The sequence below is a fragment of the Callorhinus ursinus genome, unplaced genomic scaffold (genome assembly GCF_003265705.2).
Source record: "Callorhinus ursinus isolate GAN/ISIS: 27379988/994484 unplaced genomic scaffold, GSC_fseal_2.0 scaffold1, whole genome shotgun sequence".
Classification (NCBI taxonomy): Eukaryota; Metazoa; Chordata; class Mammalia; order Carnivora; family Otariidae; genus Callorhinus; species Callorhinus ursinus.
The window spans coordinates 55,757,346-55,779,194 of record NW_027397063.1 but is presented as its reverse complement, the minus strand read 5'-3'; the positions used below and the strand labels follow the sequence as shown (position 1 = coordinate 55,779,194).

The 21,849-nt window shown below is 40.8% G+C and overlaps 2 protein-coding genes across 2 annotated transcripts in view; one reads left to right on the top strand and one right to left on the bottom strand.

Moving 5' to 3' along the window:
* POGLUT1 (protein O-glucosyltransferase 1) overlaps positions 1-13,205 on the bottom strand; it is a 28,429-nt gene extending 15,224 nt beyond the window's left edge. Inside the window, exons 1-5 of the mRNA XM_025874618.2 lie at positions 13,069-13,205; positions 12,256-12,346; positions 10,996-11,139; positions 3,911-4,046; positions 1,621-1,742 (exon numbers count right to left, since the gene is read on the bottom strand). Of these exons, the coding sequence (XP_025730403.1) occupies positions 1,621-1,742; positions 3,911-4,046; positions 10,996-11,139; positions 12,256-12,346; positions 13,069-13,153 (578 nt within the window). The 5' untranslated portion in view covers positions 13,154-13,205. The remainder of the gene's footprint in view (positions 1-1,620; positions 1,743-3,910; positions 4,047-10,995; positions 11,140-12,255; positions 12,347-13,068) is intronic.
* A 3,837-nt stretch (positions 13,206-17,042) lies between these two features.
* The window catches only part of TMEM39A (transmembrane protein 39A), a 30,809-nt gene continuing 26,002 nt past the window's right edge, over positions 17,043-21,849 (top strand). The window contains exons 1-2 of the mRNA XM_025874609.2: positions 17,043-17,350; positions 18,496-18,682. Of these exons, the coding sequence (XP_025730394.1) occupies positions 18,570-18,682 (113 nt within the window). The 5' untranslated portion in view covers positions 17,043-17,350; positions 18,496-18,569. The remainder of the gene's footprint in view (positions 17,351-18,495; positions 18,683-21,849) is intronic.

The following is a 21,849-nucleotide window of genomic DNA, read 5'->3' as shown; positions in this document are numbered from 1 at the left end:
TGTGAAAAGAGCATTTGCAATTACCTGAAAAAAAAAAAAGGATTAGATAATTAAGGCCAAGAATAACTTAAAGAAAAACTGGTTAAAGACCTTTTTAGGGGCGCCTGGGTGGCTCAGTTGTTAAATGTCTGCCTTCTGCTCAGGTATTGATCACTGGGTCCTGGGATCGAGCCCCGCACTGGGCTCCCTGCTCAGCAGGAAGCCTGCTTCTCCCTCTCCCTCTGCCCCTGCTTGTGTTCCCTCTCTCGCTGTGTCTGTCAAATAAATAAATAAAATCTTAAAAAAAAAAAATTAAGACCTTTTTATTTTTCCCTTTTAAACTTATGTTCAAAACCAAAAGCTACATAGGAAATGATGGTCTCAATGTCTGGAGAGCATAGGTAAGGTTAACTGGTAGTGTGGACGCCTGGACTTCAGGCCTAAATTGGTTCCTGACCTTAACCAAGTCACTCAATTTCTCTGGGCCTTCCTTCCCTCATCCCTGAAATAAAGAATTGAAAAGGACAATTTCCAGTCCTAGTTCAATGAAATATGAGACCGAGGTATCTTAAAAAATAATTTTTGGGGCTCCTGGGTGGCTCAGTCGATTAACTGTCTGACTTTGGCTCAGGTCATGATCTCAGGGTCCTGGGATCAAGGCCCCCTGCATTGAGCTCCGTGCTCAGAGGGGAGGCTGCTTGTCCCGCTCCCTCCCTCTCTGCTCCTCCCCCCAGCTCATGTGCTTGCTCTCTTTCTCTCTCTCTCTTTCTCTAATAAATAAAATCTTAAAAAAAAGAATTTTCAAAATAACACCTACTGGATAATAGACTCATTCTTTACCTGGCGGCTCCAACTGCCACTAAGGACTGCAGCCCTACCTGTTTCTCCAGGAAAGGGACATTCTTTTCAACCCCATTGAATCTCCAGCCACATGTGGTACAGGTGACAGATATTTGTGGAAATAAAGTTGAATTAAATTTTTGCTTTCCCATTACCTGAGACCTATAAAGACCATATTTCTAGAAGTATGCTAATTAGGTACCAATGTTGATTGAATCATTAATGTGAAATGTAGCCAGGTAAGAAATATCTACAGCTTGGATGACCTGGACAATCTAAATTCTGAAATGATAGCAGATCAGTCAACTGGCGCAGGCACGTCTCTGTTGTGAATCAGGAGGATCCGGAATAAGCTTGTAATTGAGATATCTCTGGGACATTTATGCCCTCCTCATCCCCACCTGGAGGACTTAGCTCTAAATTATAAAGTGCATTTACGTTCCTTCAAGTCATTCTCTATTCTCCACAACATGGTCATTCATTTTTTTCTAATTATAAAAGGAATTCACTCTTATTTGGAGAATCTTAAAAATACAGAAAAATTTAAAGAAGAAAAGAAAGGGCCCCAATAATCCTTTCCACAGAGGCACTGCTGATACTTTAGGGTAGGTTCTTCTGCTCTTTTCTTGTGGATATATAAGTATTTTATACACATACAAAATTGCTTAAGCTGTAAGCAGTTTTTCTTTTGTTTTTAACTTAAAAGTTAGTCATTTTAAAGTAAATAATTATGTATACCCTACTGTTTATTTCAGGAAGACCCACAAAGAAGGACAAAGAAAACCTCTCTAAAGGACCTACCTTACCAGATCTTCTCTGAAGAGGTCCCACCGTCCAAGACCTGTAGGATAAATTGGCCAAACAGCAGGTCCCCCTTCCCAAAATGTCCAAGCAGGATACATGATATCATGGTACTCTGATGTCTTCAATAGAAACAGAAGGGTTGTTCAAAATCAGTCTCAGAACAGAGAGAGAAGAAGCAAACTACTGTCATGCCACAGGATCTGGACAGAGGTCTTGCTCTAGTGTTAACATTGCCACACATCTGTTTTCCCTTGTCTGCAAAGTCTACACTCTAGACATTAAAAGGGAAAAATGACCATGGGTTAAAATTCATGGGCTCACTGAATCCCAGAATTTGAAATCTCATTAAAAGTCAACTTTTCCAGTTACCCAAAGTTCTGTTTTTCTAGAGGACATTATTACACTGTTAGGGTTTTTAGTTTAAGGAACTCTCTCATCTTTTAACTGCTATTACACTTATAGTATATACTGTCTTACCAGTTCCAGCTTATTTCCTAAATGGGTCTTTTGAGAGCAAGAATCACAGTGCAATGGTTAAGAGCGTGGGCTCTTGAAACAGATCATCTGAGTTTGAATGCTGATTCTACTTCTTTCCAACTCCAGACAAGTTACTTAATTTTTCTATGCCTCAGTTTCCTTATCTTTATGATGCGAGAAATAATAATACCAATAATGTTATCTATCTAATGGGCTTGTTTTGAATATTAAATGAGTTAGTACATGTGAAAAGCTTAGACCAGTGCTTGGTACATGGTAAGTACTCAATAAGTGTTAATTAGTATTACCTAATACTGTGGTATTGTGGAGCTCACACCAGTTGGTCAGTAAATTCTTGGTTATTTGTTGGTCAGGACCAGAAGTGCTGATGGGCAGGACGGGGGAAAGGGATATCATCCTACATCTTTTGAAAAAAGTTTAAAACCATTTGTTCCAAAAAAAAAAAAAGAAAAAAAAACCCATTTGTTCCCCTTTTTATGGTTACTTCTATTAAAATTCTGGCCACTGACACACCTCTAACTCTTTGGTTTCTTCACTGGAATTACACATGCAATATGCTGTTCACCTTTTCTCAAATCCTTTAAAAAAATGGTATGTGATTCATCAAGCAGCTCAGGCATAACAGCTGCTCAAGAGAAGCTGAACAATTCCTATAAAGATGAAAGACTAAAATCCCTCTCTAGGGACTAGGAGTCACTGGTTTTAAAAAAGAAAGAAAAGAAAAGTAAAGATGAAAAGAAAGTATACTGATGGTCATACTTTACCATCCACCAAAACAACAAATAAATAACAAACATAAAGTCCTTACTGACGTACATGGGAGCCTCTATCTGTTCTTCTGGGAGGGTTTTAGGATAAACAGCAAGACCAAGCACTTTTGATAAATGAGGCTAAACCATGGGAAACACAACACCAATGTGGCCTCAGCCCACTTGCAACACAGGAAATAAGTCTAGAGAGAAAGTAAACTGTGATAAAGAAAAAGTATGGATAAAAGGTCCCTCTTTGGAGAAACCAAATCAGAGATGGTGTTCCTTTTCTCAAAGTCCATAGGGTTTTCCTAAATCCACTCTTCCCCCACAGAATCTTCTATCTATTCTCTTCAAGGCCTCCCCCTAAATGTGTTCATGCCTAATCTCTAGGGAACTAAGGCCCATCCCTGCCAATAAATATTTGCAAGAACCTGAGCACTGAGAAGATATTAACTGTCCCAAGTTCTCCAAGTCCACAGGTGTGAGCTAGTACTCCTATTCCTCCATAACTAGACCCAAAGATCACTCTCTCACATATCCTTCTTGGATATCCCAGGCCTATCCCCTCAACACACTGTTTAGGCACAAACTGTGTGGAGTTATCTACCACCTTCAGTTTCACTGTTAGCTATGCTGAGCCCCTACGACAGACTGACAGATAGGACAGATAGGACTATATATATAGGAGCTCAACAAATATTTTTTGAACGAAGGTGTTTCCTAACTCCAAGCCCATGAGCTATCTTGAGCCACTTTATCCCATGCTCCGTAGCATCTCTGAACCTTGCCTTCAGTGGCTCTTCAGGCCTCCATCATTCCCTACCCTTCATCCCTAGCCCTATAGACACTTTCACATTACCCATCTCCTCAGTCTTATTGCTCAGCCACTGTGAAGCTAAGAGGGACACAGACCAATTCCTGGAATCCAGGTCTCATCCTCACCATTACCCATCAGACTCTGTCACAGGACAATCATCTCCTACTCATACTCTAGAGGACCACCCTCCATCTCCCCATACAGTTCTTCCCACACTTACCTTACTGAAGGAGAAGACTGGAATGGCTGGCTCCATCCACTTAGGAACCTGAGGATAATCTCGTACATTGATCACCATTTCCATGTCTGGAAGCCGCCCGATAACTTCCAAAATGAAGTGTTCAACACCACTACACCTGCCAACCAGAAATACCACAAATTCACCAGACTAGTGTCTGCCATAGGACAAAACAGGGTCCCATTCCCACTTTGAAAGCCAGTGTTCAGATCATCAGCCTACTGCAAAGTTTCCTGAAAGCAATGCTTCTAAAAAGACTTTTCTATTCTTTTATATTGTGCAGGTTATCTTTCCTAGCTAACCTCCTCCAGCTTGCAATACTTAATGAAATTTTCCAACTAGGTCCTAAGTTTGGAGGATGTATTATTGCTACTCCTACCACCTCTTCTCTATCTATTCCTAGTTTTTTTTTTTTAATTTCCCCTTTTGTTTAACGAGTAAGCAAGATACAAATTTTGATAAGAACTGGAGAAAGCTAATTTTCTAATTGTGTCCCTTGGGCTTTGCTTCTCACAAAGATTTTTTTTCTTTCCACCAAAATTAAGTCTCATAATTTAGGAAGAAAGATAGGAAAACTTTTATTGCCTTCAACTTGAGTACAGAACACTATCAAAATCAGTTTTGCAAGTCAGAAAAGGAGTGTTATGTACACAATTATGTTTATACTATACTGGGGTCTATTAAGTATTCAATGATAGTATTATGTCTAAAAAAAACAACGTGTATATCTTTTTTTTTAAAGGTTTTATTTATTTATTTGACAGAGAGAGACAGCGAGAGAGGGAACACAAGCAGGGGGAGTGGGAGAGGGAGAAGCAGGCTTTGCGCTGAGCAGGGAGCCCGATGCGGGGCTCCATCCCAGGACCCTGAGATCATGACCTGAGCGGAAGGCAGACACTTAACGACTGAGCCACCCAGGCACCCCTTGTTAGCATTTTTTAGCAATAAAGTGTCTTTAATTAAGATATACATGTTGTTGGGGCGCCTGGGTGGCTCAGTCGTTAAGCGTCTGCCTTCGGCTCAGATCATGATCTCAGGGTCCTGGGATGGAGCCCCGCATCGGGCTCCCTGCTCAGCTCAAAGCCTGCTTCTCCCTCTCCCACTCCCCCTGCTTGTGTTCCCTCTCTCGCTGTCTCTCTATCAAATGAATAAAATAAAATCTTAAATAAATAAATAAATGAAAATGCTAACAATCATCTGAGCTTTCAGTGAGCTGTAATCACTGATCACAGATCACCATAACAAATATAGTAATAATACTAAAATTTAAAATATTGAACGAGGGGCGCCTGGGTGGCTCAGTCGTTAAGCGTCTGCCTTTGGCTCAGGTCATGATCCCAGGGTTCTGGGATCGAGCCCCACATCAGGCTCCCTGCTCCACGGGAGGCCTGCTTCTCTCTCTCCCACTCCCCCTGCTTGTGTTCCCTCTCTCGCTGTCTCTCTCTGTCAAATAAATAAATAAAATCTTTAAAAAAATAAAATAAAATAAAATATTGAACGAATCACCAAAATGTGATACAGAGACATGAAGTAAACAAATGCTGTTAGAAAAATGGCACCAATAGACTTGTTTGACGCAGGGTTGCCACAAACCTTCACTTTGTAAAAAAAAAAGAAAAAATGCAGTATCTGCAAGATGCAATAAAAGTGAGGCAACAATAGAACAAGGTATGCCTGTATAGCTTTCTGATTAGCCTCTCCAGGTATCCTCAGAGGACTTCTGGAAAGAGAGGATACACTGACAGCTTAGCTCTTCTGCCCCATTCTTTGAGGTCCTGACCAGCACTAGCCTGGGGGGCAGCATTCCAGGGTTCAACCAAAGTTTTCCAGCAGCATAGAAATGACTGATTTAAAATACTGACTTATATATGGGGAGGTTACTGCAAAAAATATCAGTGATTCATAAACAAAAGAAAAGATGCTCAACCATATTAAAGAAATGTCCCAAAAGCCAAACTTGTAAAAAGAGAGAAAAAATGGTGGTTGCCAGAGGGGGGAGAGGATAGATGGTGCTTAAAGGTACAAACTTACAAGTAGTAAATAAGCCCTAGAGATCTCATGCACAGTATAGTGAACAAAATACCTAGTAATAATTTTTTTAAATTTTTTATTGTTATGTTAATGACCATACATTACATCATTAGTTTGTGATGTAGTGTTCCATGATTCATTGTTTGTGCATAACACCCAGTGCTCCACGCAGAACGTGCCCTCCTTAATACCCATCACCAGGCTAACCCATCCCCCCACCCTCCTCCCCTCTAGAACCCTCAGTTTGTTTTTCAGAGTCCATCGTCTCTCATGGTTCGTCTCCCCCTCCGACTTACTCCCCTTCATTCTTCCCCTCCTGCTATCTTCTTCTTTTTCTTTTTTCTTAACATATGTTGCATTATTTGTTTCAGAGGTACAGATCTGTGATTCAACAGTCTTGCACAATTCACAGCGCTCACCATAGCACATACCCTCTCCAATGTCTATCACCCAGGCACCCCATCCCTCCCACCCCCCACCACTCCAGCAACCCTCAGTTTGTTTGCTGAGATTAAGAATTCCTCATATCAGTGAGGTCATTTGATACATGTCTTTCTCTGATTGACTTATTTCACTCAGCATAACACCCTCCAGTTCCATCCATGTCGTTGCAAATGGCAAGATCTCATTCCTTTTGATGGCTGCATAATATTCCATTGTGTATATATACCACATCTTCTTTATCCATTCATCTGTCGATGGAGATCTTGGCTCTTTCCACAGTTTGGCTATTGTGGACATTGCTGCTATAAACATTGGGGTGCACGTACCCCTTTGGATCCCTACATTTGTATCTTTGGGGTAAATACCGAGTAGTGCAATTGCTGGATCATATGGTAGCTCTATTTTCACCTAGTAATAAATTTAACCAATGAGGTAGAGGATCTGTACTCTGAAAACTGTACTTGATGGAACAAATTTAAGATGATACAAATAAATGGAAAGACATACCATACTCATGGATTGGCAGAATTAATACTGATAAAATGTCCATGCTCCTGAAAGCAATCTATATATTCAATGCTTCTATCAAAACACCAATTGCATTTTCCACAGAACTAGCACAAATAATCCTAAAATTTGTATGGAACCACAAACGACTCTGGATGGCCAGAGCAATCTTGAGAAAGAAGAACATAGCTGGAGGTATCATAATTCCAGGTTTTGAACTATACTACAAAGCAATAATAATCAAAATAGTATGGCACTGGCACAAAAATGGACACATAGATCACTAGAACAGAATAGAGAGTCCAGAAATAAACCCACAATTGTATGGTCAATTAATCTATGATAGAGGAGGCAAGAGTATACAATGGAGAAAAAATACCTTCTTCAATAAATGGTGTTGGGAAACCTGGACAGCTACGTGCAAAAGAATGAAACTGGACCACTTTTTTATACCATATACAAAAACAAACTCAAATGGATTAAAGACCTAAGTACAAGGCTTGAAACCATAAAACTCCTAAAAGAAAACAGGCAGTAAACTCTTGGATGTTAGTCTTAGCAATATCTTTTTAGAACTGTCTCTTCAGGCAAGGGCAACAAAAGCAAAAATAAACAATTGAGACTACATCAAACTAAAAAGCTTTTGTACAGTGAAGGAAACAACAAAACAAAAAGACAACATACTAAATGGAAGAAGATATTTGCAAATGATATATCTGGTAAAGGGTAAATAAAGAACTAATATAATTCAATACCAAAAAACAATCCAATGAAAAAATGGGCAGAGGACATGAATAGATATATTCCAAAGAAGATGTACAGATGGCCAACAGACACATGAAAAAATATTCAGCATCACTAATCATCAGGGAAATGCAAATCAAAACCATAATGAGACATCATCACCTCACACCAGTCAGAATGGCTATTATGAAAAAGACAAGAAATAACAAATGTTGGCAAGGATGTGAAGAGAAGAGAACCCTCGTGCACTATTGCTGGGAATGCAAATTGGTGCAGCCACTGTGGAAAACAGTACGGAGGTACCTCAAAAAAATTAAAAATAGAAATACCTTATGATTTGGTAATTCTGCTTTTAGGGGGTATTTATCCAAAGAAAACAAAAATACTAATTTGAAAAGATATATACACCCCTATGTTTACTGCAGCATTATTTACAATAGTCCACATATGGAAACAACCTAAGTGCCCATCAATAGATAAATGGATAAAGATGTGTGTGTGTATATATATATATATATATATATAATATACCATACAGATATTATTATTAGATAATATAATAGAATATTAATCAGCCATAAGAAAGAATGAGATCTCGGCATTTGTGACAACATGGATGGACCCAGAGGGTATTATGCTAAGTGAAATAAGTCAGACAGAGAAAGACAAATACCATGCACCAAAAAGACTTAATAAATAAATAAATCCACATGATTTCACTTATATGTGGAACCTAGAAAACAAAACAAACGAATAAACAAAACGCAGAAACAGACCCATAAATACAGAGAACAAACTGACGGCTGCCAAAGCGAAAGGGGGTGAGAGGATGGAGCAAAATGGATGAAGGAGAATGAGAGATACGGGCTTCCAATTATGGAATGAATAAGTCATGACGATAAAAAGGACAGCATAGGGAATACAGTCAATGGTACTATAATAGTGTTGTGCGGTTAAAGACAGTAACTACACTTGTGGTGAGCACAGCAAAGTATACAGAGTTGTCCAGAATTACTATGTTGTACACCTGAAACTAAGTTTAACGTTGTGTGTCACGACGCTTCAATAAAAAGAAGTCATAGGGAATATACTCAATAATGCTATAATCACTTTGTATGGTGATAGGTGCTAACTACACGTATCAGGGTGAGCATTTGTAATGCATATACATGCTGAATCACTATGTTGTACACTTGAAACTAATATAATATTGTATATTAACTATACTTCAATTAAGAATAAATTAATTTTAAAAAGATAATGATCAAGAAACTTACCAAGTTGTATACTTTAAGTGTGCGCAGTTTATGTCAGCCATACCTCACTAAAGTTATTATTTTAAAAATACCATTATTCTCCATCTTTGAAATGACATGTCTCCAGTCATTTAATTAGATGGTGCTCTGGTTCCTCAGCAAAATCTCTCAGCTCATTCTTTAACTGCTGAATTTACATTTGACTTTGTTCAGAATAAAATTTTCTAAATGCCATACAGGCTTCTCCCACTGGATGAATTCAAAGTATCTAGACCTAGAAAGATACTGTTTTGGCTAGATGGAAATCTGAGATATTATTCAACTGTATCCATTTCATTAAGGACACTGGTTCTGAATATTTCATTTTGTTTCTTTTTTGCTCAACTCTGTTTCCTTAGTTGTGTATGTAGTTGAGATAGGGAACTTTCCATGCATTAGAGATATAGACTATTTCATTGTCAATGAAAGGTCCTGTGCTTCCTTAAGAACATTTCTAAGAGCTCATGATTCTGACCAAAATGTTATGAGGTCTGGAATGAGAGGTATGTGCCTTTCAGAAACTTTGAAAGTATTTAATTTCATCTGGAAATTGTTTGGCTAACTATTAAACATTAGGTAAACTATCAAAGTCTAACAATGTCTATACTCCTATTTTCTTTTTCATTTGTAGAAATTAGAAATTCCTCTACACTCATAATCTATAAAGTTTCTATTAGTATCCCAAGTAATGAAACAAATCTCTGTTTAAAATACCTCAATAGGGGCACCTAGGTGGCTCAGTTGGTTAAGCGTCTGCCTTTGGCTCAGGTCATGATCTCAGGGTCCTGGGATCAAGCCCCTCGACAGGACTCCCTGCTCAGCAGGAAGTCTGCTTCTCCCTGTCCCTCTGCCCCTCCCCACACTCATGCTCACGTGCTCTCTCATTCTCAAATAAAATCTTAAAAAATAAAAATAAAATACCTCAATAATTTTGCTCACTACCACCTTATTTGCCCCTGACACTTGATAACAAAAATGTAATTGTGATTACTTCAAGGTAGTAGGATATTAAGTGATCTTTATTTTCTTTTTTGTTGTTGTTTTCATGTATTTTTGACAATGAAAATGTACTAACTTGTAATAAAGTTGTTATTAAGAAAAATTCCTTATGTCCATATGGATGGATGTTACTTGCAATACTGTTCATTTACTTTGAGATTTTATTTATTTGAGAGAGAGAGAGCACAAGCAGGAGGGGGGGAGAGGGAGAGGAAGAAGCAGACTCCCCACTGAGGGGGGAAGCCTGACCCAGGACTCGAGGCCAGGACCCTGGGATCATGACCTGAGCTGAAGGCAGTTAACTGACTGAGCCACCCAGGTGTCCCTCAATTACTTTACTTTTAATGACAGAATAGAGATTGTTTAGAAAGAAGATCTTAGGCAGGGGAATACCATGGCCTCTGAATTTTGTACTTCATAATTTTATAAAGATTTGAGTTTAAAAAAAAAAGACTCCTAAAAGGGAAGTTTCTCGTTTGTTGTATAAATATATAATGCTACCTAAACCCAACTTCCAGGCTCAGTCCAAGACCCTCTCTAATCACCCCGAGCCCTCAGCCCACTGATATGTTACCTCAACTTTCACATCTGAATTCCTGGCTAGTGTAGCCTGCGTAATCTGCAGCCCCAGTTACTCTTGTCTTTCAGCCACCCTTCTTCAAATACTCAGTATCTAGAACAATACTTGACCCATGATAAACACTCAATGTTTCTCCTCCTTGAGCCCAGCTCACTCCTACCAGGTCTCAATCAGCTTGTGCCCTGCAGCTTCTATATCTGGGGAAAGATGAGGGCAGAGCCATAGCCAGTACAACCAGTGATGTGCCCAAGTCTCAAGAAGAGAGAGGAGACAGACTTTAATATAGGAGAAAGGGGGGCAGGAGTTGGCAAGAAAAATCCCGAGGTAAGAAGAGCTTGTCACTATTTTCTAGCCCCTCTGAAATGTGAGGAGAGATTCACCTGTGGGTCCCTTTAATTAAAAAGAACAGTATCAAGTAAGCCCATATATAAGAAGATCGGAAGATATATCTACCTCATAATTCTTACCTTGAAGGGAACATGCAGTCATTCTCTCGGTATAATCTGTTCTTAATGATCTGATAGTGGGTCCCTAGTTTCCGTCTGACTACCTCCGCCATCATCTTCCTGGAGATGCCTCCTCGGAAAGGAGTCAGATCCTCTTCTATGACCCTGGGAAAGAATGTGAATCGTCAAGGAAAGCAGGTCAAGAAAGTGGTACCATTCCACCTACTTCCTATCTGTGGGTTTAGATTTAGTATTAGAAGACACAGTAAACCAGAGAAAGAATAAAGGGCAGAAATGAGTTTCCCCCAGAAGCACATAGGTAATCTAAACCCAAACGACAAAGCCACAAAGAGGAAAAAGCAAGTCAATTTCTCTTCTTCCTCTCTCCATCTGGATTGCCCCTCCTCTGCTTGATGCGCATTCCTGCTTTGATACACAACACCCATGTCCTCCCACTGACCTCCCCTTCTCTGATTCCCACAGAAGGTATGATCTATGCCTTAGAGTCTGACACTGTCTGATGTCCTTGGTCTCAGACTGACTCCCTTGTTCTGGTCTGTCTGGTCCCCACTCACCTCACATATTCTCACAGCCTGACAGCAGTAACCAGAAATTACACTATTTTGTATCCCTTTTAAAGTTCAGTATATAGTTTTCAACAAGTACCATAAGCATTAGGTGAATTTTTTGAGGAGTCATAGAATAACACAATGAGGAACTAAAGGACCCTGTTATTTAGCTGATGAGGAATCTGAGACCCAGAGAAGTTAAGTGACTTGCCACAGCAATAATTAGTGGGAGTTCTGCAGATCCTAGAACCCACGGCTGCTTTCAAAGTAACCTTTCTACCACACTACCCTCTCAGCCATAATTCGCAACTTTAAAAATAACCAACAAGAAATTATGATTAGGTTCATTTATAAATATGTTCATTCCCCCGACAATATTTACTGAGTACTTACTCAGTAAGCCAGCACCAGGGATGCAACACTGATTAAGACATAGGCCTTGACCTCAAGAAGCTTTCAGTCCAGTGGGGAACACAGATAACTATGTGTAGCTAACTCCAAGGAGTAAGTAACCTTGCTGAGACCACCTGGGCCTCTCCTATCCTAGTAGATTTTTGTTCCCTAGAAAGAGAAAACCTACTGCAGGAACCTTGTCTTTTATCAAGGCATGCTTGGCACTCTGATCACTGTAACCCCGGTCTCTTGGGGATTTTAGGGGACTTCTTGTGACAAGCACTAAACTCTCAAAGACACATCAAAGAAAAGAACTCACCCATGGTAGCAGCTGCAATTTTGACTTGAACATGGTTCATAATTCTCCAAAGACCTGTTAATTTGGTCAATAAATACTTTCCATTTTGAACCTTCAAGAAGTAAATGAGAGTTAACAAAATACCCTGGGCATTCTCATTTGCTAGCAGCAAGCATGCAGAACCAACAGAAGGCCAAAACTTTTAGACACCCCTTCCCATTCCACTGGTGGAAACGAAATGCCAGGAAGGAGTCATTCTGTAACTCTCCAGCACTCATGTCAAGTCTGCTCTTCTACTCGGGCTGTCAGGTGTCCGAGAAATTGGAAAATGTCCAAGCCTGGCACTCAGAAAGCTATGAATAAACTGGTGACACATATGCTCACCTTTTACTAATCAAAGTGAACCCTACAAAGAGGATCAGTTAAAAGCCACAAACTTTAATTCTCCCTTCATCTCTCTGGCAATTCATTAAGAACCACACACACGCACGCACACGAATTATCCCCCAGTGTGTTTTAGGGAGGAGCAGTGTAACCAAGCGCAGGCGACACCCGCTGTGGGTGAACACAATTCCCTCTCTTCCCCACTATCCCAATCCTGAAAGTCGGATTACTCTCCAGGGTCCTGGGCAGTAAAAGCAGCGCCAGGCAACCAGACGCTCTCACTCTCCGCTCCAAGGCTCCCCCGTGCCCTCTGGCCAGCTTTGCGCTCCAGCGGCCACAGCATCAGCTGGCCGCCCGCCGCACCGGGAAACCAAGGGGGGCGGGAGAGCGCTTGCGGACCGGACCCGACCCGGAGCCCCAGCGGCAGGCTCTGCCCTGCCCGGAGCCCACCTGACTCCTTCTGGCGGCCCGGCACTGGGGGCAGTAATAGCAACAGCAGCCACAGCCGGAGCTGCGGGATCACCCACCGCTCCATCGCCCGCAACCCACTGCGGAGTCCCAGCTGCCGCGCCGGCGGAAGCGCAGCCCCGCACAAAGATGGCCGTGGGCGCCGCACCACGTGGGCGGAGGGCCGCCCCGCACAGAGATGGCCGCGCGCCACTCCGCCTCCCCGCCCCCAAGCGCCGGCAGGCGGCCGAGTTTTTCCGGGAGGGCGGTGCCGGGATGTCAGCCGAGGGTCGGGCCCGCAGAGCGTGGCGAATCTCGCTCGTTGGTGTGGAACCTGACTGTAGAGTTAGCTGCTTCATGTCGCCAGGTGTAGTGAAAGGTTCAAAATGCATCTCTCTGTCTCTCTCTGTCTCTCAGAAAATTGAAGCCCAGGAGAGAATGAATAAAAGGCATCCCCTGGGAAAATATGTCTGATAATGGTAATTCCTTACACTCTAGCATATTTAAAACACCTTAAACTCTGCGGCCAGAAAACTGAAGTTGGAACAACGTAGGCTAGAAGTTGGTTGCACATCAGACTGCTTCTTATTAAATAGTATAGATTTGGTGAGTACCTGAATATATACAGCACTGTAAGAACCCAAGAGGTGTGGGGCGCCTGGGTGGCTCAGTCGGTTAAGGGTCTGCCTTCGGCTCAGGTCATGATCCCAGGGTCCTGGGATCCAGCCCCGCATCTGGCTCCCTGCTCTGTGGGAAGCCTGATTCTCCCTCTCCTACTCCCCCTGCTTGTGTTACCTCTCTCGCTGTGTTTCTGTCAAATAAATAAATAAAATCTTAAAACAAATAAAAACAAAAACCAAGAGGTGGAAAATAATATAGCACAAATCTCTTTATAATAGGATTTTATAACAATTGAGGTGAATTAGACATGGGAAAAACCTGTGGGGTAACATTATACTGGACAGTATAGGTTTATAGCTATACACAGGTATATATAGTAATCATACAAGTATTTACTCACTGTCTAAAATGTGCAAGGTAACCTCCTAGGCTCTGTGGAAATATATGAAAGTACGAGATGAGATCTGCGTCCTCGAGTTTGGAACTAGTGGGAAGACAAATATACTTCCCCAGAGATTATTTACAACATAAGGCAGTATGCAATTGCTATTGGTTTCAGTGGAGAGAAAGATCAACATGAGATGGAAATTTGGAAAAGGAGTGGGAGGAGTCTACTGAAATGAAAATGAAATATTGCAGTTAAGGAATATTGTGCTGGAGACCCTAAAAATGGGGAAGCCATAATTTGTAGAAAGTGGGGGCAGAGCATAGATTGATGGTAGGGGAGGTTTAGGATATACACTGAGGGGAGTGGTGAAAGATAAAATAATGCTGATCAGTTAGGAATGGGTTATATCACTCACTTTGGGTGTGTAGGCAAGAAGAGAAAATGGATCGTCAACACTATATTGTACAAGACTTCCTCAGGAATCCAAATGAAAACTTGAAATCCATTTCTTCTACTTCTGGAAGGTGTGCAGTACTTCAAAATGAATGGTTCATTGAAAGCACATAACTAAAACAGTGTGTTACATAGACAAACACCACAGTAACCTTGGCTTCAAAGTTAGTTTAAAATGAATATAGCGGAGAATAATTTTTAAAACTTTAATAAAGGAGTTTTTATTTTCTGTAATTCAAGTTTTCTGTAATCAGAAGAAAATGGAAATCACCTTGTGTTATGTCTTTGAAATGAAAATAAATCAGTATTTTCTGCAATTTTACAATGTTTATCTATGTGGAAGAACATAAAGAGATTGGGAGATAAGTGGGCCCTGTACACATTAGTGAACTTCATGTGAACCCCAACAATAATTGTTTCATTTCCTTAACAGACGAGGTGGTTTATTCCAGTGGGTCCCATATGTAAATAAGTGCCAGAATCCTGGAGCTATGAAAATCACAGATTTCTGGGTCCTATGCCAGCCACTAATTTAAATTGCAAACACTCTGGTTTAAAAGATCTTCCATGTTTAAGCTCTTCCTGTGTCTTCAAATTCATTTCATGCCACATTTTCCTTTGCTCACGATGACCTAGCTATACAGCTTTGTGTTGTTTCTCAAACATAACAAGCTCTTGCACAACATAGAATTTCTGCATAAATTTTGTTTTCTATTTTGACTACTTTTCCCTCCCATCTTTGTCTCTCTGGTTCCTTCCCAACATTCAGGTTTCTGCTGAAATACTATTCCCTCACATACATAACCCCTCAAAACAAAACCTCCCTTATTTTCTACCTTAGCCCCTGTTTGTCTCCATAATACTTCTAATGTGTAATTATTTTATTTATCAAATGCTTCCCATTAGAATATAAACTCCAGGAGATCAGGAACATATCTGTCTTGTGCAGTAAGACAGTGCCTGGTACACAGTAGGCACTAAATAAATAATTGCTGAATGAATGAAGGATGCTGGTGAGCCAAAAGAAAAGCGGCAAAGGAGTTTCAATGTAGGAAGCTAGGAAGCAGTTAGCAGAGCAAGCATGAAAATAAATGTACAAAATTATGGAAATATGTAATGATCTACGTCGGGTTTTATATATTCATGAATGAAAGTTCTGTAGTACATTAGGGTACTAAGAATATTTGGAATATTACTAACTTTAGTAGTCTTGATATTGGTCATTCTGCTCCAAATTCTGGCTCTGCCACTTATTAGCTGGGTTATTTTCAGCAAGTTATTTAGCTTCTCTTAAAACTTGTTTCCTCTGGGGCGCCTGGGTGGTTCAGTTGGTTAAGTGACTGCCTGAGGCTCAGGTCATGATCCTGGGGTTCTGGGATCGAGTCCCGCATCAGGCTCCCTGCTCAGCAGGGAGTCTGCTTCTCCCTCTGACCCTCTTCCCTCTCACGTTCTCTGTCTCTCATTCTCTCCCTCTCAAATAAATAAATAAAATCTTTAAAAAAAAAAGCTCAGATTTCTATTTAAAAAAACTTGTTTCCTCTGTAAAATAGGAACAATGATGGTATATCAAAGCAATATAAGATGTAAATGAAATGTGGAAAGGTACTAGTCTAGTGTCGTACATGGCAATAACTTGAGTACAGGGCAATAACTCTCATAAAGGTTAACTAATCTATAACTGTGTGATACTACATACAAAGGGCATTCTCTCAAGGTGTTTAAAATCTCTGGAGCTAGAGATCTCAACACATGCTCTTCTTGACACTTTTACTCTTCTTCTAATACTAAACTATTGGCACTTTCTGAATTCATCATGGTGTTTCCCACCATTTTACCTTTTTATCTGCCACTTCCTTCACTAGAAAGCCATTCTCCCACGAACAGCCTAATCATTCTTGGAGTCTTGGCTTTAAACTCCAGGCTCACAAGTTTTTCTTGGTATTGCCACCACCACTATCCCAGAGAATTTATTACACTGAATAAATTACAATGAATTGCATGCTAACCTCTGGACCTTAGGCATACTTTTGTTGCATTTACTATATTGTAATTACTGTGTTTTCCTGGTGTCTCGTCTCTTTCAATAGACTGAGCAACCTGTGGTATTCACTTGTTTAACTCCAGCATCCATCCAGTCCCTAGGCGCACGACTGGATGCTGAAGCATGACATCACGACTTGAACTCCTTTACCTGGCAGTGACGTGACCGTAGGCGACGTCTCCCAACCTCCCCTATCTGTAAAAATTGGGGTGATAATTTGTATGTGGTTGTTAAGGGGAGTCCATGAGATAGCAAAGACCCGCCAGCATGGTGCCAGGGCATCTTAGACGACCAGGGAGGAAATACGTTGGCCAGCGCTGGCGGGGAAGGCGGGACCAAGAGCCAACAGAGAAGGAGTCCCACTGCGCAGGTGCATGCGGGAGCGGGTGGGGGAGCCCGCTCCCAAACCGAGGGTGTAGTTCCGGACGCCAGCCTGAGGCTGGAGCGGCCGGCAGTCGCGGAACTGACGTCATCTCCGTGCGCTGCCACGTCTCCTCAGCTCCGCGGTAATGGAGGCTGCGGATGAGTGCTGACCCGGCCGGGCTCTGCCTTTAACTTTAGCTCTGGCTCTGACTCTGGTACTGACCTGGGGCTGGGGCGGGGGCTGGCAGCCCGAAGCCTGGACACCTTTTCTCGACTTTCCGGGCGGGGACGGCCTGCAGACAACCAACTGGTTTGGAGCGCTTCAACGCAGGGAGGGAATTCTCTTGCCTGGGGTCTAGCCTGTAAAGCCGCCACCTTCTCCAAGGGATCCCGCCCCCCCGGCTGGGCCTCCTCCATGCGTGAGTATTATCGAGCCTCCTCGCTGTGTGATTGTCCCAGCCTGCTTCAGGTCTTCGGGTTGCGCCGCGGGAACCGCTTTGTCGTTTGTCCCCTTTTAGGGGCCAGCCTGTTGAAGTTTGTGGTCTCTTGTCATCCGCCTTCCCCACCTCATCCTCTCGCCTCTTCTATCCCAATTTTTTGCTCCACACTTTTATTTCCCTCGTTAATTGAGCAAGAACCAGCAGGCCCTACATCCGATGGTTTGAATGTTTTGTCTCACCTGCCGTTTTTTTAGTCTACAGCCAAAGGCTGCTAGGAATAGGGAACATCGGATCATTCTGCAGTAACACTTGAAAACCAGGGTTTTTCCCGGATGCCGTTTTTCAGGCTTTAAGTTTTGTTTAGGAAGCAGGTTTTAGCGTACATATGGGCGGACCCTCCTTTCGGCGAGGGTCTTCATCTGTTACTTGTCTTTTAAAAAAATCCCGCAGTTTCAGTAATTTCTAAATGATTTCATACCAGTTTTTCTGTAGTGGGCATCCGCTATAGCTCCTTCTGATATTTTCACTCTAATATATGGAGTTACCACTTGAGCAGTTTTACTTTTAAAAGAGTTAAAGGCCAACTGGTGTATTTTCGTCCATCTTGTCCTCACAACAACCTCTATAGGACAAGGAATACTTTTGAAGAAACAAACTCAGAGGTTAAATGCCTTAGTTACAGTCAGATAATATGTGGCACATGTAATCTCAGAGCCCAGATCCCTTGATAACAAAACCTAACATTTTGGACAGTGCTGATTCTCCTGTATCTCCAGTGGTTTACTGTGAAATATTACATATGAGTTGGAAATGCATATGTTAGGCATTTCTTGTTAACTTCTACCTGATTGAAATATCATTCATATGACACAAGTCGACAGACAAAAGACACAAATTGTGACTTATCTAACGCTGAACAAAGCTTAGATCAAAACTTAGGCTTCTAACCCATTAGAGTCTGACTAGGCCTTTCCTTAGAATAAAGTAGGTAATAGACACTGGGGGAGCATTTATTTGAAAATCTGGTTTTACGAGGCCTACTCATTCAGTTTTTCTGTTGTTTTGTTACATTGCCTAATTTAGAAATAGTAAACTGATATTTAAATGTCTTTTCTTTTGTTCAGAGTTGAAACAGGTTGACAGCCATTAACCTGGGTTGCAACTACAGGTGGCACTGGAAGCAGACTGGTTCCCGGACATGCCCGGTGGAAGGAGGGGCCCTAGTCGGCAGCAGCTAAGCCGTTCAGCTTTACCGTCTTTACAGACTTTGGTTGGTGGGGGCTGTGGCAATGGAACAGGCCTGAGAAACAGGTAAAGAAGAAATAAGACAATGCATAATTTGTAATATCCTGTGATCGGTACGACTAACATAGCAGTCTTCATGCTATTCAAATACTTATTTCTTGACAATGAAGTGGGGATCCTGCCCTTGAAGATTGAAAGCTCAGTATTTCAGAATACTTTTGGAGTGGAAAGTTGTGATATGGGGTCCACAAAGTGAAAGCAGTCCCATTCTTATGGCTGATAATCCAAATTCTAGTCATCACTTTTTTTAGCTATTAAAAGAAGGGAGACGTGAATTAAAGTATAAGAGAAATGTTGTAGTTTAACTACTTACTAGCATTCTTTCTTTGGCGTGGGGGAGGACAAATTAAAACTGACAGTTAACATGAAATTCTAAAATTAGAAGTTGTATTCTATCAAGGGTCTTAAAAATTATTTTGTTCAAAAAATTGTTTGAAATGACTAAATAAATTGTCAGTTGTAACCGAAACATTGTAAGACTTGTATCTGAGAATAAAGAATGTGGTCTTTTTAATGGAAATTTATCTTTGTTCCTAATTTTCAAAAGTTAGGATGAATTATTTCTAATCTTAGCCAGGATAACTCACTTCATGAGGAGTTTCAGTCATGTGGCAGTGGAAAGAGATGGCTTTTACTTTATATCAAGTGTTTGATCAAGATAATTTTTGTCACCTAATTTTTGCTTCCTTTCTGAATAGAGTTTTCTCTTGCTTGGATTCTAGTTTTCAGTACTACTAGCAATCAGTACAATTGTCGCCTTTTTAGGCCCTCCTGATGTTATTTGTGCACTTCGCTCTTCCTGGCCTGCCCTCCTCCTTTCTTTCTGACTTTCCAACCCAAGTTCTACTCAATCCTCAAAATCAATTCTGATCTTGTTGTTTCAGGGGGGCTTTCCCTGAAATTTCTGTTTGAAGGGATTTTTCTAGTCTCTGATTCTCATTATACTAATTTTCAATCCAAATTTTATATTTATGTATGTATACAGAGCACTTATAACTTACTCTAGAGTATTATTTTTTTACTCTGCTGGTTTTTGGATTTCCTCATCTTAAAAACAGTGATACTATCTGCTTTATAGCAGGATGTTGAAAATAAGTGAAATAGTAAATTGCAGTAACTTTTTAAAAGTTTAAATTTTCCAAAATTTCTACAATAACATGTATTACTTTATATTTTTAAAAATAAAAAATATAACATAGATTTTGAGGTAGAGGATGTTTTGTATTTGAGTACATGCCTTAATTTTACTAATATATACCATCAATTTAGTGATTTAGTTCTTTTAAATTGCAATAGGAAATTATAGCTGTGCCTTGCTAGGATTGTAGCTAGCTAAAAAATTCTAACTCTGTCTCTGTATTAACTCCGGCAGTTGTTTGTTCATTTTCCTTTACTTTGCCTTTGTGGATTCCCCTAGATAATTATGTTCTCAGACTGTCCATGGAATCCCTCCTCAGGGTTTCAGGGATGGGGGGAGGAGCAAGATGGCGGAGGAGTAGGAGGGTTTCAGGGACTGCTGTAGGAGGGCTTCAAAGGGAGGAGGAGGAGGCCTAGTAGTCCAGGCTTCAGGTTTACTAGTCCTTTCTTAATCAGACTGACTCCTTCTCTGTGTGTTCAGATATCAGGATATCATGTGAAATGTCCTTTGGGGGAGGGAAAATGAAGTGTTCTGCTGGTAAAAAAAGAACTGAAGGGGCGCCTGGGTGGCTCAGTTGTTGAGCGTCTGCCTTCAGCTCAGGTCATGATCCCAGGGTCCTGGGATAGAGCCCCACATCGGGCTCCCTGCTCGGGGGGAAGCCTGCTTCTCCCTCTCCCACTCCCCCTGCTTGTGTTCCCTCTCTCGCTGTGTCTCCTTCTGTCATATAAATAAATAAAATCTTAAAAAAAAAAAATTGAAAACTAATGATGTAATATATGGTGATTAACATAACAATAAAAAAATTAAAAAAAAAATTGAAAATCACATTTCTAGATGCTTCTTCCTTGGCCTGGTGAACATAGGAATCAAAAGTGAACCAAAATCTTCCTTCAAGTTTGCAAATAGAGTACCAGGAAGAACTAGGAACATTTGGAAAATACCTGTGCTCTTGAATGGTTGTGGCTATGATCATGTATTCTTTTCTCTATCTTCTTTGTAGCTCTTCTATCCTGGCTTTCAGGGTTCCAGTCACGGATGCCTTGATCTACTTCTCCACCCACTCTCCCCCTTTAATATATATTTCTTTAGCAATTCAATGGGGGTAGTAAGAAGAAGAATCCATTTTTTAACATATTTGAATAAAGTGAAAGATCATAGTTGTTCATGGCTTAAAAAATCACTAAAACTATTATTGAGTGATTATTTTGTGACACTTTTACCTAGAGAGGTTATTTTGGAAGAAGATGGTTCTATATTTGTTTCTTGATGGGAAAGAAAAAGCCCAGAATAGGTTATTATATAACACCTAGGAAGGGTTATAGGAAATATAAAACCAGTAGATGGCCTAGAAAACAGTTTTAAGAAGGGTATGTACAAAGAAAGACAAGGTCTAGGTTGGAACTTAACTTCTGGAGTGTCCGTAGAGTACTGAAGAGAGAAATAGATAATTGCTTAAGTGATATAATTTTGGATGATATATTTGGTTCTGCAAGACATAGGTCAGCTGGAGAAGAGAGCATTTGCCCGTGTTTGGTACATGTTTGTGGCGTGATTGGTGAAGGTCAACTTGGGAATGTCAGAAAGCTAGTTTGGTGACACAGTAAAGATTGAAATCCATAGTTCCCTGTCCTTTTTTTTTTTTTTTTTTTTTTTTCCTATGGGGAGCAGGGATTTGTTCACAGGATAATGTGCTTAGATGATTGCCTTCTAAAGCAGGAGGACATGCTGTGAATTTCTGAGTTTCCTAGAGAGCTTTTAGTTGAGGGAGAATCTTATTTGAGAAGGACTAAATGATTTTTTTTCTTTGTTTTGTCCTTGCATATACTTTGTTAATAATATGACCTGAGCATGTCCAAATGATCACTGCTTTCTCCATCCCTCCTAATTCTTTTTTATTCCTTTGAATCTTTCTTGATCCACATGCTTAGCCAAAACCTTGGTAAAGACCTTGGGTGCAGAGTCTCTAATGAGGCTTTCTGGTAGACAACTTTTCACGTGTGTTGTCACAGGGAGTTGCTGAAGGATTTAAGTGGGT